This window comes from Pholis gunnellus (genome assembly GCF_910591455.1).
Source record: "Pholis gunnellus genome assembly, chromosome: 5".
NCBI classification, from domain to species: domain Eukaryota; kingdom Metazoa; phylum Chordata; class Actinopteri; order Perciformes; family Pholidae; genus Pholis; species Pholis gunnellus.
Genome location: NC_136531.1, coordinates 4,482,053 through 4,495,061, shown reverse-complemented (window position 1 = coordinate 4,495,061; position 13,009 = coordinate 4,482,053). Strand labels below are relative to the sequence as shown.

Sequence of the window (13,009 nt, the reverse complement as noted above, 5' to 3'; positions counted from 1 at the left end):
TGTAGTTTCGAGGACGTCTCTTTTGTTTCTCTTGTGAGATAATAGGTACAGAAATGAAGACACGACCTGTTGTACAACGTTGTAGGATGACTATTTTAAATGTTTGCTAACGAGAAGCTACTTTCTAAATATCGATGACACGTGCACAGAGACGAGCAACAATTGGAGGAGGCGTGATTTCATTTAAAACAAACTCACAAGACAACTTCAGAGTTTGTTCACATTTTTTATTTTCCTAAAGAGGGTCGTCCTCTTTAAAATGACAAAAACAAAACTTTTCATCACTTTTTCAAAAGTGTTTCCAAGTCGAGAACAAACAGAAAGACGACTGATAACAAAAAAACACAATAAATACTTTGTGAAGCATCCGAGCAAAGAGAAGATTCCTGTTTCTGTAACTTTCCACGACTGATATCATAAGAACCATGAAGATGGTTGGTACAAACATGTCAGACGGTGTAATCCTGGTACATGATGCCGTCAGGACGTGTGCTACACCACCCTGAAGGAAGGAGCGGATTCATGTTAACACCCGGTCCACTTAATGAGTACATACCTAATGATGGTGAAGTGGGGACGGGCTCTTGTGTTTCTCTGGCCGTTATGATCCAGATACTCTTAATACCCCAAAACGGGTAATTTAGGTAAAAAAACAAAACACTACTGTCATGGATAAACCAGGAATAAAAAACTAATTCCACTTCAAGCAGTGATGGACGTCGGCCGGAGTGATGGAGGCCGAGGCGTTGGCAGGGTCGTCATGGAAGGTCCACATGAGGAAGAGGAAGGGGAGGAAGAGGAGGGTGAGGGTTTGGGGGTTGTCTCCTCCTGGTCCTCATTCTATATCGTCCTCGCTCAGACTCTGTGCACTCACAATACGCTGCAGGACAGGAGCAGAAAACAAACCGTGATTTTAAACTGTTGTTGTTCTTGTTTCTCTGTGGAGAACAGAAGGACTCATGGAGATCCACGTGGAGAATAAAGAGAAGTGTTGGGCCTACCTGGCTGATGCTGGGCAGTTTGGTGAGCAGCATCTGGAAGACGGGCGGAGGCAGAGTCTGCTGCAGCACCTGCAGCAGCTGCTGAGGCTGACCACACACGGCGATGGCGTTGGTCAGGTGGTCCACACCTTTCTCATAGTCTCCTGTGGAGCGAAGCACAAAGACCAGACGTGAAGTGTAAAGACACCATTACGGACTCCACAGAGACCAGAGGAAAGACTTTGACAGAACTCACTGCTGCCTAGAATAAGACTGAGAAACAATAAAATCAAACTGTGACTGTAAAGAAGGTGTTGGTGTGAGGAGGTGTTACCCTGAGCCAGCAGCTCCTCCCCCAGCTGGATCTCCTCCAGGAAGAACTTCTGCACCGCCTCAGCGTCCTTCAGGTCCGGGAGCTGCAGGACAAACAACGATCAGCCACCAGAAGTAAAACTCTTCTCTCTGGTTTTCACCGTTTCTTTTTGGGGTCTCTGTGGTCAGACCTCACAGGAAGTCATGATACGGTGATCAGTAATGAGCTCTGATCTGTGAGCCAGTTAAACTTCATCTGCATGCTGGGACCCTCCTTCAATCACCATCATCCAATAAGGAGCCAGATAAAAGCAAACAGCTGATCACTGAAGTCCTCTTTAAAATAAAAGTATATAGTGGGTGACTGTTAAAGTAGATTCATTATCATATTCTTTCATTTCTATGTTTACATGATACATCTTAATGCCCGTTGTCATCAAACTGTCAGAATAAAACAGGAGTTGAAGATGTGCTGACTTCAGAATAAAAGCCTAACAATTATGCTAGAAATATTATTATTATTATCGTTATATAGCACACAGTGTTAATAAAGAGGACTTTGTATAGAAAAAAACAAAACAAAACGTCACTGATGATAATAATAATAATAATATTTATTTTATGGTGACTGTTATTTCATCAAGTAAGACTTTATCAAACTTTAGAGTCACTGAGTAATATTTGACTATTTCAAAACTTAGTTTCCTCCCCACACCATACAGCTCACTGATCTGAATTGATTGACAGGTGGTAACAGGAAGTGGTACAACAGGTTTGTGCTCACCTTTGCCATACCTGCCCTCTCTTTGGCTGCCTTCTGCTTTCTCCGCCCTGCGACAGAAACACAAAAACAAACAGCACGTACAGTCAGAGTCCAAATGATCACCTTTTTACTAAATTAAAGACAAAGAGATAGTTGAAGCACATAACTCCCCTAAAACAACAAAGTTAGTTTTGTGTCATGTTTTTAACTGTTGAAACGGTTAACTTCAGCCCTACCAGCAGGTTCACTGTATTTCATAAAATAATTTTTACCTTTGTGATGTGTTCAGATAAATCAACAAGATGTCTGATATGAATCATATGCATTGGATCAACTTGTACTTAACTTATGTCCTTGACAGGCTTTGGGGTGTGTATGGGAGAGACAACTGGGACAAATATGATGAGGGTCACATGACTGACTGTCGGCAAAAAGCCAGACTACTCCGTGTAAACCAGAGGGAGGAAACACAACCTCACCAGTTAAGAGGCGGAGCTACACTGTGAAGAGAAGAGCTTCAACGTCACACTCCAGAAATGAGAGTTAAGTTTGTCAGAGTGGCAGACACACTGCAGTAAAGACAAGTCTCTGTTTTTCTCTCAAAGAAAAGTCAAAGTGACTTCATCAGGTCTTTCTCAACAACACAGCAGAGTCTCTTCCAAACACTGGTGAGTACAGCTGATCATATTTACACTTTCAACAACCAGGATTAACACAAAACTTTAACTTTACTCAGGCAGGAAGTTCCACTCTTTTCACTTCATACTTGATCAATTGTTCACAATATAACTTGTCTGTTTGTCCACAGTCCCACTATACAGTAACTCACTTTAACAGCTTTGAACAGTCTCAGGACTTTAGGAACTTGTAGCTGAATCTCTGTGGTTTGAACTTTAGTCTCACTAATACTTTCCTGCTATTATTACTGTTCACTGATCACTTCCTTTATTGCCTCTTGTTGTTTCACATTAAAAGTTTCCTACCAGTGAACCAGCAGGAGGCTCTTAATGTGAAGTAGCTAGAGGAAATGTGTTAGCAGTGCTGTTCTTCAATACAAATTAGACTTATTCTGTGCTGCTTTGCAAGAGTAGCAAGCTTGAACTTGTCAGCACGACTTTGATCTCTGTTGCTTACTTAAAAGATATAAAAAGAATCACACTTGTTTCCTTTTTTAAAAAAATAATTAAACTCTATTTTGAAGAAAATGTTTTTCTTTTCTTCCACACTATGTGTAGATATGGCTGCTGCAAACTATCTGTCATCTGAAGATCAGTTTCTGTGCTCCATCTGTCTGGATGTGTTCACTGATCCAGTCACCACATCATGTGGACACAACTTCTGCAAAAACTGCATCACTGAACACTGGAATACTAGTGACAGATGCCAGTGTCCCATGTGTAAAGAGGTTTTCAACACAAGACCGGATTTGAGGGTCAACACTTTCATCTCTGAGATGGTTGCTCAGTTCAGACAGTCAGCTCAACAGAAAACCAGCAGCTCAGAGCAACAAGAGTCCAAACCAGGAGAAGTTCCTTGTGACGTCTGCACTGGAACCAAACTGAAGGCCCTGAAGTCCTGCCTGGTGTGTCTGGCCTCCTACTGTGAGACTCACCTGGAGCCTCATCTGACAATGTCAGGCCTGAAAAGACATCAGCTGATCGACCCTGTGGAGAACCTGGAAGACAGGATGTGTATGAAGCACGATAAACCTCTGGAGCTGTTCTGTAAGACCGACCAGACATGTGTCTGCATGCTTTGTCCCGTTTTAGATCACAAGACGCACGAGTTTGTTCCTCTGAAAGAAGAATATGAAGGAAAGAAGGTCGAGCTGAAGAAGACAGAGGCTGAAATTCAGCAGATGATCCAGAAGAGACGACTGAAGATTCAGGAGATCAAACACTCAGTCGACCTCAGTGAGGAAGATGCAGACAGAGAGAAAGCAGAAGGTGTTCAGGTCTTCACTGATCTGAAGGAGTCTGTTGAGAGAGGCCTGAACAAGCTCATCAAAACAATAGAAGAGAAGAAGAAAAGAAAAGAGAAACAGGCCGAAGCTTTCATCAAAGAGCTGGAACAGGAAATCTCTGAGCTGATGAAGAGAAGCACTGAGGTAGTTCAGCTCTCACTCTCTGAAGACCACCTCCACCTCCTCCAGAGTGTTCAGTCCTCAAACATCCACCATCCACCACCCACCAAGGACTGGACAAAGGTCAGTGTTCCTCCATCATCACATGAGGGGACTGTGGTGAGAGCTGTGTCTCAGCTGGAGGAGACGCTCAGTAAAAAGATAAAGAAGCTGGTTGAAGCTGAGCTGAAGAGGATCCAGAAGTTTGCAGTGGATGTGACTCTTGATCCTGATACAGCTCATCCTGAACTCATCTTGTCTGATGATGGGAAACAAGTACGTACTGGTAAGGTACGGCAATTACTCCCCAACAATCCAGGGAGATTTTCTATTAATCCCTGTGTTTTAGGAACACAGAGTTTCTCTTCAGAAATATTTTACTACGAGGTTCAGGTTAAAAGAATGTCTGAGTGGGATTTAGGAGTGGCCAGAGAGTCGATCAACAGGAAGGGATTCATCCCACTGAGTCCTGAATATGGTTACTGGACCATATGGTTGAGAAATGGAAATAAGTACGAAGCTCTTGATGACCCTTCAGTTCTTCTCTCTCTGAAGTCTCGGCCTCAGAAGGTGGGGGTGTTTGTGGATTATGAGGAGGGTCTGGTCTCCTTCTATGACGTAGATGCTGCAGCTCTTATCTACTCCTTCACTGGCTGCTCCTTCACTGAGAAACTCTTCCCATACTTTAGTCCATGTAGTTATCATTGTGTTAAAAACTCTGCACCTCTGACCATCTCTCCTGTCAGAGTAAACTAATCACTTATCTTATTTCATTCAGGGGAACATATTCAGCCTCAACCCGTGAGTCATTATCAACGCATCATGACTCACGTTCTGTTTAATCTACCGACACATTTATTTTCACTTCCAGAAGAAATCATTGTTTCTAAAGACACCAAATATGTTAAGCTGCAGTTTGAGTAAATTAGCAAAAAAACAAAAAGAAATACTGCAAAATATCTTGATTATTTTTATTTGTTTTTCTCTCTGATGGGCAGCCGCAGAAAAACACATTGCTGATTATTTCATTGTGTCTTGAAGATTCATTTAAGAGTATTGATTATTACATGCTTATAGTGTCTACAGATGAATACTGGTGAGACGGCTTATGAGTGAAAAAAATCTGTAAATATATGATTGTTGAATAAGAACTTCAAAATGAAGTAGTTGTTGAACACAAGGTCTGAGTTAGCTTTGACTTAAGCACTAAACACTGACGTTGTATTTCATTACAAATCTATTGTGAGTCCTGTGACTGCTGCTTCACAATAAAAGCTTCTTGTATCAGACTTTGACACTTAAAATATTACCAATATCAACCAGTCAGAAACTGGAGGTTCTGAATCAGTTAACAGACTTCACAAGACTCGTGTTTCAGAGGTTTGTTGGTCCTCCGCCCACAGTGACAAAAGGCTAAAGTGTTACTCCTAAAGGTTCACGGAGTAACACCATAATCTCCAAAGTCCAGCTGGCAGTGATGCCGACTGTGTTGTTGTGTAACAGTTTAATGAATGAGTCTGTGTTGCCGGTTGGCTGAGGAGCCCTTTAGCAAGGCTAGTGTTGTGACAGCAGGCAACTGTGTGTATGTATATATACACATGTGTATGTATATATACACATGTGTATATATATATATATATATATATATATATATATATATATATATATATATATATATATATATATTTATTAAGGGATTGAAAGTGAAGTGTTTGCAATCAACAAACCCACCCTGGATAAATATGATTTTAAAAAGTCAAACCAAACTCCATTGAAATATTTGTCAGCTTAACATAACCGTGAATATATCCACATGGTGCATATCAGAGAGAATATGACATGAAGTACTTTACCAATACATAGGAGCAAAATGTAGAGCGGTCCCAACAAAAGTACATTTCTATCCTACAATTATTTGAAAGAACATTTTAGTTCAAGAACTGACACGAAAGCCTTGAATGTAAACAAAGCAATACGTACTCATTCCCTGTTTATGAGCAAATTCTTACACCCAGGTCGCAGCACACACTTTTTAAATATTAGGACTGATAAGTACGCCTGTAAAGTGTCATCGTCCTTTAACTGGTGTTGCTTGGTTGGTCGACTATAAGCAGAATTAACCCAAAGACCTCATGGACTCATGTACGTCTTAAGTGTGCACTCTAAAGTATGCTAATTGCTCAGTTTATATAAATAAATGGCAACGTTTGATAACATATATAATATTGCAACACAACAACTAATATGTCTATATATATATATATAATATTTTAGTTATTGTGAATTGTTTACTTATTTAATATTCTTTACGGTTTTATTACTTATTTGTAACAATTGTTTTGATCTTGTTTTTTTACTATGTCTCTTGTTTGCACTAATATATATATATATATATATACATACACACACTGTATGCTGCTGTAAACTGGTTGTTTCCGGGGACGTCACGAGCTCATCCTATGTCAGCCTCTCCGAACTGAACCAGAACACACTGGACCGGATCTGAGCTCCTGGGCCTGATGAAGGTGAGGAAGAAGGAAAGAAGAGGTCAACACTCACGTTCTCGCAGCCTGTTCTTGAAGTTGGGGTCACTCCGTCTTTTCTTGTCGAAATAAATGCAGTAACCGACGAGCAGAGCGCCGCACACCCCGGCGGCTAGCGCACTGGTCCTACCGCCCATCATAACTCCCGGGACCCGGTCGGTTCGAGGAGGATTTCGGGGTTAATTTACCGTCTTTTCTCTTCTTCGGTGGTCGGTTATTACGTCGAGAGGCTGTTCGGAGCGGCTTGGGGCAGGAAGGACCCGGAAGGACCCCTCCGTTTGACCGCTTGTAGCCGTCTGTGGAGTGCCTGACTAGAATTATAAAATAAAAAACAATTCACATTTATTACCGAGCTGTAAATTAGCCACTGGTGGGGTGCTTGAAGAAGTGTCAGCGTTTTGAAATTTAACAATATCACTTCCGTGATTTATGATTATAAATTGCATACACAGATTAAGACATTTATCAGTTACACACAGGCGGCAACCTCCGGTTCTGAAAAGTGAAGCCTATACAGAAGCGTCTTAAACATGTAATCTCTCTACCGGCCAGCAGGGGGCGACTCCTCTGCTTCGAATGTATGGAAGTCTATGTGAAAGTGACTCTACTTCTTACTTGACTTATGTAAACATTGTTATCATGAGTTTACGGTCTTTTTGTTTGTTTTTCATTTCCATGCTATTCTTGCATTTAATTGTATTTATTTCCTATATTCTTATTGTAAATGTTACTTTTGCTGTATGTGTTTGAATGTGAAGCACATTGACGACACCTGTAATGAAATGTGCTATGTAAATAAAGGTGCCTAGCCTATTGGGCACTGATGTCAAGAGACTATCCTGATACAATAAAGGGTAATTTTACCAAAATCTCAAACACTTGAAACTTCAGCAAAACTTAAAGAAACAGTGTGTAAAATTTAGTGGCATCTAGGGGTTTGTTGCAGACTGCAACTAATTAAATACCCGTCTGCTCACCCCTCCCTTTCCAAACGGGCTGGAGAACTACGGTGGCCTTCAGGTAGAGGGTAGTTATCTAGGATTTTAGTACAACTTGGAGCTACTTTTATCAACACTCTTCTCTACTACATTACTCAATAATTACTTTAAAAAACATATATAGAATTGAAAAAGGATTAGAATTTAGTCATATCTTGAATTTATTTAGATATTGTTTCTTCTGCAGCAACATTTATGTTTACAGCAAAGTAAATATATACAGTGTAGTTGGAGGAGCTTAGCCCGACAGATAGAGCAGGGAAAATGTGCACAGACTCGTGATAATAAATTACACCAAAACATTAAAAAAATACTAATAAAATACCAGTAACGTCAGAGCTCATACTCCGATCTTTAATAATTTAGCACCGGAGCCCTAATAAATTCATTAGTAGATGTATAAACTCTTTTATACATGTTGTCAGTACTTCTTAAATGTGTTTGAGTCCAGTTGCTGTTGTTTCCCCCTCAGCGATCAGCACACGTTCAAGTCAAAGTGTTAAATATGTTCCTGTCTGACTGACGCTGAGTCACACAGACACAAACAGACTGAAACAAGCATCATGCCCTGTGGCATTATGGGTACAGCAGGCCAGCAGTGATGCCTGTCTGTCTGCAGGGGTAGCTGTTGATCCATCACAGCCTCCATAAAACACACACACACACACACACTGAGAATACACTCAGTCTGTCACAGTCCAACACACACACATGTGTGTGTGTGTGTGCAGAGTCTGCATCCTGGGATATCTTGATACCTGATGGTGTTTAGGATTTAAACAGACAGCCAGCAGCTCGTACGGCAGCATGAATGAGCAACACACAATACTGGAATGTGTGGGTGTGGAGCAGCGCAGACACACACACACACACACACACACACACACACACACACACACACACACACACACACACACACGCACACACGCCTGAATGGTTTGTCCTGTGGCATCATGGGAGAGCAGGACAGCCTCTGTTTACAGTCAGTGTGAAGAAAGTGACCCGGGTTAGCTGACCCTGCTGAGGATCGGGTTCAACATGACTGTGTCTCCACTTCACTGTGAGAGAAAGAACACAGGTTACTATTAGTAACTACGGGGTTGCCTAATTTGACTCCATGTGTTGAACATGAAATGTGTGTTTGAGATTTATACGTTTCATGTTTTGAGGGCCTCAGTATGCTTCAAATGAAGTGCATGTTGGATGCTGATTGGTGCGGAGGTGTGAAAGTAGGCGGGGTTTGAACTTCTCTATCAAACTGCGATTTTTCATTCTTCTCACTATTACTTCTGTCTTTTCAAAGGACAACAAAGTGCAACACTAAGGATATCTTGATGACTCACCCCTCTCTCTACGCCCCGAGTGTTGCCGTTCAGATGAGCTATAAACACTTCAGACCAGGGCCGTGATAGTTTGTGTACTCCAATCACAACAAGTCACGGCTCGGTACGTAGATCGATGCACGTGATGCGGAGCCAAAGTTCACAAGCGGGAGGTCTGCACGGACTCTTGTAGCCGTACGCGGTTAGCAACATGTGCTGAGGTTATAGCACAACGAGTGGATTGGCGTGCGAGTCAGTCACACTATGGTGAGCTGTATGAAGCGCTGGAGCAGGAAGACCCGCATGCTGGTTCCTGGTCGTGGTTTATACTTTCCGGCATTTTGCCGCTACCAATCTTGACTTCTTGCGTCTTCACAGTATATCTTGTCTGTACGCCCTCTGGCGTATAAGAAGAATAACGCAACGTACAGCACTTTGAGCATAAACGTGTTTGTTCGGGCTCACGGCTTGCGTGCCATCTGTGGAAGCACATGCTGCAGTGCAATTAAAGTTTAAAATGAGGACAGTGTGTCTGCGTTCCTCCACCGTTGTGGAGACACATCCAACGCGCTGAAACACATTCAACGGGTTTATGTGTCGAACACCATTTTATATCTTCAGTTTGATGGCACAAGAGATGCTTTTTCACTTTTCCAGCCTGTTGTGACCTGTTGCCTTCAGTGTTCGTACAGTTTAGTACAGAAGTGTTTGCTCCTTGTTTTTATAGTGACAATTATTTTTCCAAAAACTTTGTCTGTCTGAACCGTGACGGCTGAACCGAGCTCTGAACTGAACTGAGACTTCTGCGTACCGTTATACCAACGTTACACTTCAGACGTGTTTGAACGCCACATTTCAGCGTCCAGAGGGCGGCGGTAAAGAAACACAGGGTTGTCCAGCTAAATAATAATAATAATTATTTTAATAAATAACCTTTATTTGTTTAGCACCTTTTTAAAAACAATGTTTACAAAGTGTTTTACATACAATAAAACCCCAAAGCAGCAACAATAAAGAATAGAAATAAAAGGTAATATATTAGTAAAAAGATACAATTAAACACACCAACAAGCAGAGATACAATTAAAAACAGATCAAAACTTCACAAAACTAAACTCACATAAAAGCCTGTTTATAACAGTGTGTTTTCAGAAGGGATTTAACAGATAAAACTGATTGAGCTAGACTCATTTCCTCAGGGGCCCTATTAGAGAAGGAGCAGTCTTCTCTAGTCTTGAGTCTGGTGGATCAACCAGAGGGTTCTCACCTGCGTTCTGGCTCATAAAGAGTTAATGAGTCACACTATAGAAAGGGGCTAGGCCTCTCTTTTGTCTCTAAAAACAATCAGTCAAATCTTAAAATCAATTCTGACTCTTTCTGGTAGCCGGTGCAGATATGCTACCACGGGGTTAACATGGTCTCCAAGTTTACAGGAGCAGAATTCGAGCAAAATTCGAGGTGCAGGATTTTGAACAGGCTGAAGACGTGATATTTGCTTTTTGACTGAGGCAGATATAAAGAGAGTAATAGTCGACACAGGATGAAATCAATGCATGAATTACCTTCTCTAAATCAGCATGAGATGAGAATGACTTGGCTTTTGATGCACATCTGAGCTGAAGGAAGCAGGACCCCGCGACTCCAGTGTCACGTCGCTTTTAAAAGTCACTCCTAAGTTTCTGTGCACAGCTTGTAAGCGTGTAAGACAAGAGTTATTGTGTTGGGCGGCCGGAATAAGACAATTTCAGTTTTGTGACATCCAACACTTAACGTCCCTGATAACGCTTGTCTTGCGGTTAAAATGGTTGATGCAGAGTTTAAGCCTCGTCTACTTCCACGCCTCCACACACCTGACCAATCACAACGCATGTGATTGTTCCAGAAAGTCACACAGGTAGTTGGATGCAGCCCTCTCGTCAATTCGGTGGAATCAGGGACGAGATGATCAACAACAAGCACTACATTTGAAGCATACTGAAGCCTTTCATTTTGGGCATCTACACGTCTGAATGTCATCAGCCAGTACAAACGTGTGTGTGTGTGTGTGTGTGTGTGTGTTGAAGGTGTCTTTCAGTCTGTTCTGGTGTGTGCGTGTGTATGTGTGTGAAGTGTGTTTGCTTTGGCAGCGCCCTGCTCCCCACAGATGGCAGCTCTCTGTGTGAAGCCTCCACTGAGGACCGTTAGCAAGGCTGAAGCTGCCGAGACAAAGAGCCCCAGAGCTGTATGATCCCACAAAACAGAGCGAATCAATGGGAAGACTAATACCAGCGACACCATAAGTAAACTCTGTAAAGCGCCGCGTGTCTTTCCTCAGGCCTGCAGGCTCCCGCTCATACTGAAATGTGAATTTGTGTTCACCTTCAGAGTGGTTGAAGGAGAGCGTTTTCTCTCAGGCAGCTTCATTAATGGGTTTTAAAACCCATTTAGCTGCAGAAGGCTGAATTAATGACCGTCATGAAGGACGCTCGCCTCCTTTTACTAGACTCGAGACGTGAAGAATCAGCGGCAATCTGCTCTATAAATAAAGTTTATTGTCACTATTGGTGAGATTATTATTATGAGACGGTTTATTTAACCTCTTTTGCACCTTTTAGTTTTTGTAGACTGATCTTAAATGGGCTTTTTCAAGGTGTTTCCCAGTTTATCAACAGTTCTCTTAGAGGCCGATACAAGACGAACATTATGTATTCTATTCAATATGACGTATTTTACAGTACGTACGTACAGATCCTTTTTAAGGAATCTAACCAAAAACCCTTTTTAAAAAATCATTGACTTTGAGACGAGGAAACTGGAAGGGCACTCATTTCCCACTATTATTGTTATGCAACAAATACAGTGACAAAGAAATTCTTCCCCGCCAACATTTTTTACAAGATATATCAAAGACAGACACGCAAGTAAAAATGAGAATCCGAGACATAAAGCATATGTTTTGTATGTTTGCACCAAGCAAGAACCTCCATTGAATAAAACTGAAAAGGCCCCTTTGCACTGTGGGAAACGTAGGCTATCCGGTCATGTGACCATCCGGTCACGAGGGCGATGAGGTCTGGGTGAGCGAGAGGTGGAATTTCCTTCTTGAGGGGCGAGTGAGCAGCCGAGCGGAACAAGAAAACATGAAATATGGGTGGGCTGACTGCAGAGTGTGGGACCCTCGCTTCACCGTCTCACACACTCACACACACACACACACACAGAGACAAACACACACTTCTGAGCTGTGAGAGACTCTGGGGGATTAGCGAAGGGGTTGGCTGAGCTTCACTGGAGTTTCCCACACACACAAACATATTCTCCTCGGCTTTAGTTTCCAGCAGAGAGGGGAGTTGGGTGTTGGGGCTCTCAAGTCAGTCTCGGGGTGAGAGGCAGAGAAGGAGCAGGGGGCCTGAGGTTTTTTATTTTTTTTTATCAGGAAGTGATGGAGCTCCTCCAAACAAGCTGTTGTTTGGATTTCCAGCCATGTTTGTGTGATCCTGTGTGAGCGTGTAAACAGAACCATGTGGCGCTGCGGGGCTGAACGTGTTATCTCATGTTGTTCTGTTCAGGTTATAAAACCAGATGAGGACTTTTTATTTCTCTTCGACTCAGGAACGACTTTAAGGAGATCATCGTCATGACTCACACAATGTTTCATGGATTTATGCATTTTCATATATAATGTGTGTTTTAAATAAGAAAAAAAAAATCTTTAACAAGATTAGAGCTGTAACGTTCGGTTTGAACCCTCACGATCCGGTGCTCGTAGAATGCAGAGATACCAAAGTTCTCAAGCTGAAGTTGCGCCTGGAGAAAATTGGTTTGGATTATTGCACGCATTGTTTTTTTATAGTTTGCTCGGAAAGCTCCTTTGTCCCCTTTTCGTTTAGTTGTTCTAAGCTCGGCCCAAACCCACCCGACCCGAAAGTCGCAGGTTGTGGGTCGACCCGATCTTCACTAGCAAGCGCTGCTGAAACGCCGGGACCTGCT

At 42.2% G+C, this 13,009-nt stretch overlaps 2 protein-coding genes across 2 annotated transcripts; one reads left to right on the top strand and one right to left on the bottom strand.

Annotated features, from left to right (window-relative positions):
• Window positions 1–244: 244 nt before the first annotated feature.
• LOC306695570 (mitochondrial import receptor subunit TOM20 homolog) lies at window positions 245–6,961 on the bottom strand. The gene is made up of 5 exons (XM_079158833.1): window positions 6,737–6,961; window positions 2,077–2,123; window positions 1,315–1,396; window positions 1,002–1,144; window positions 245–880 (listed from the first exon to the last, which is right to left on the bottom strand). Exons 1-5 carry the CDS (start codon window positions 6,858–6,860, stop codon window positions 836–838), a joined length of 441 nt encoding a protein of 146 aa, XP_079014959.1. The 5' UTR covers window positions 6,861–6,961; the 3' UTR covers window positions 245–835.
• Window positions 2,577–5,458, top strand: LOC306695568 (E3 ubiquitin-protein ligase TRIM21-like). Its single transcript, XM_079158831.1, has 2 exons — window positions 2,577–2,723; window positions 3,291–5,458. Exon 2 carries the CDS (start codon window positions 3,293–3,295, stop codon window positions 4,931–4,933), a length of 1,641 nt encoding a protein of 546 aa, XP_079014957.1. The 5' UTR covers window positions 2,577–2,723; window positions 3,291–3,292; the 3' UTR covers window positions 4,934–5,458.
• Window positions 6,962–13,009: the final 6,048 nt, after the last annotated feature.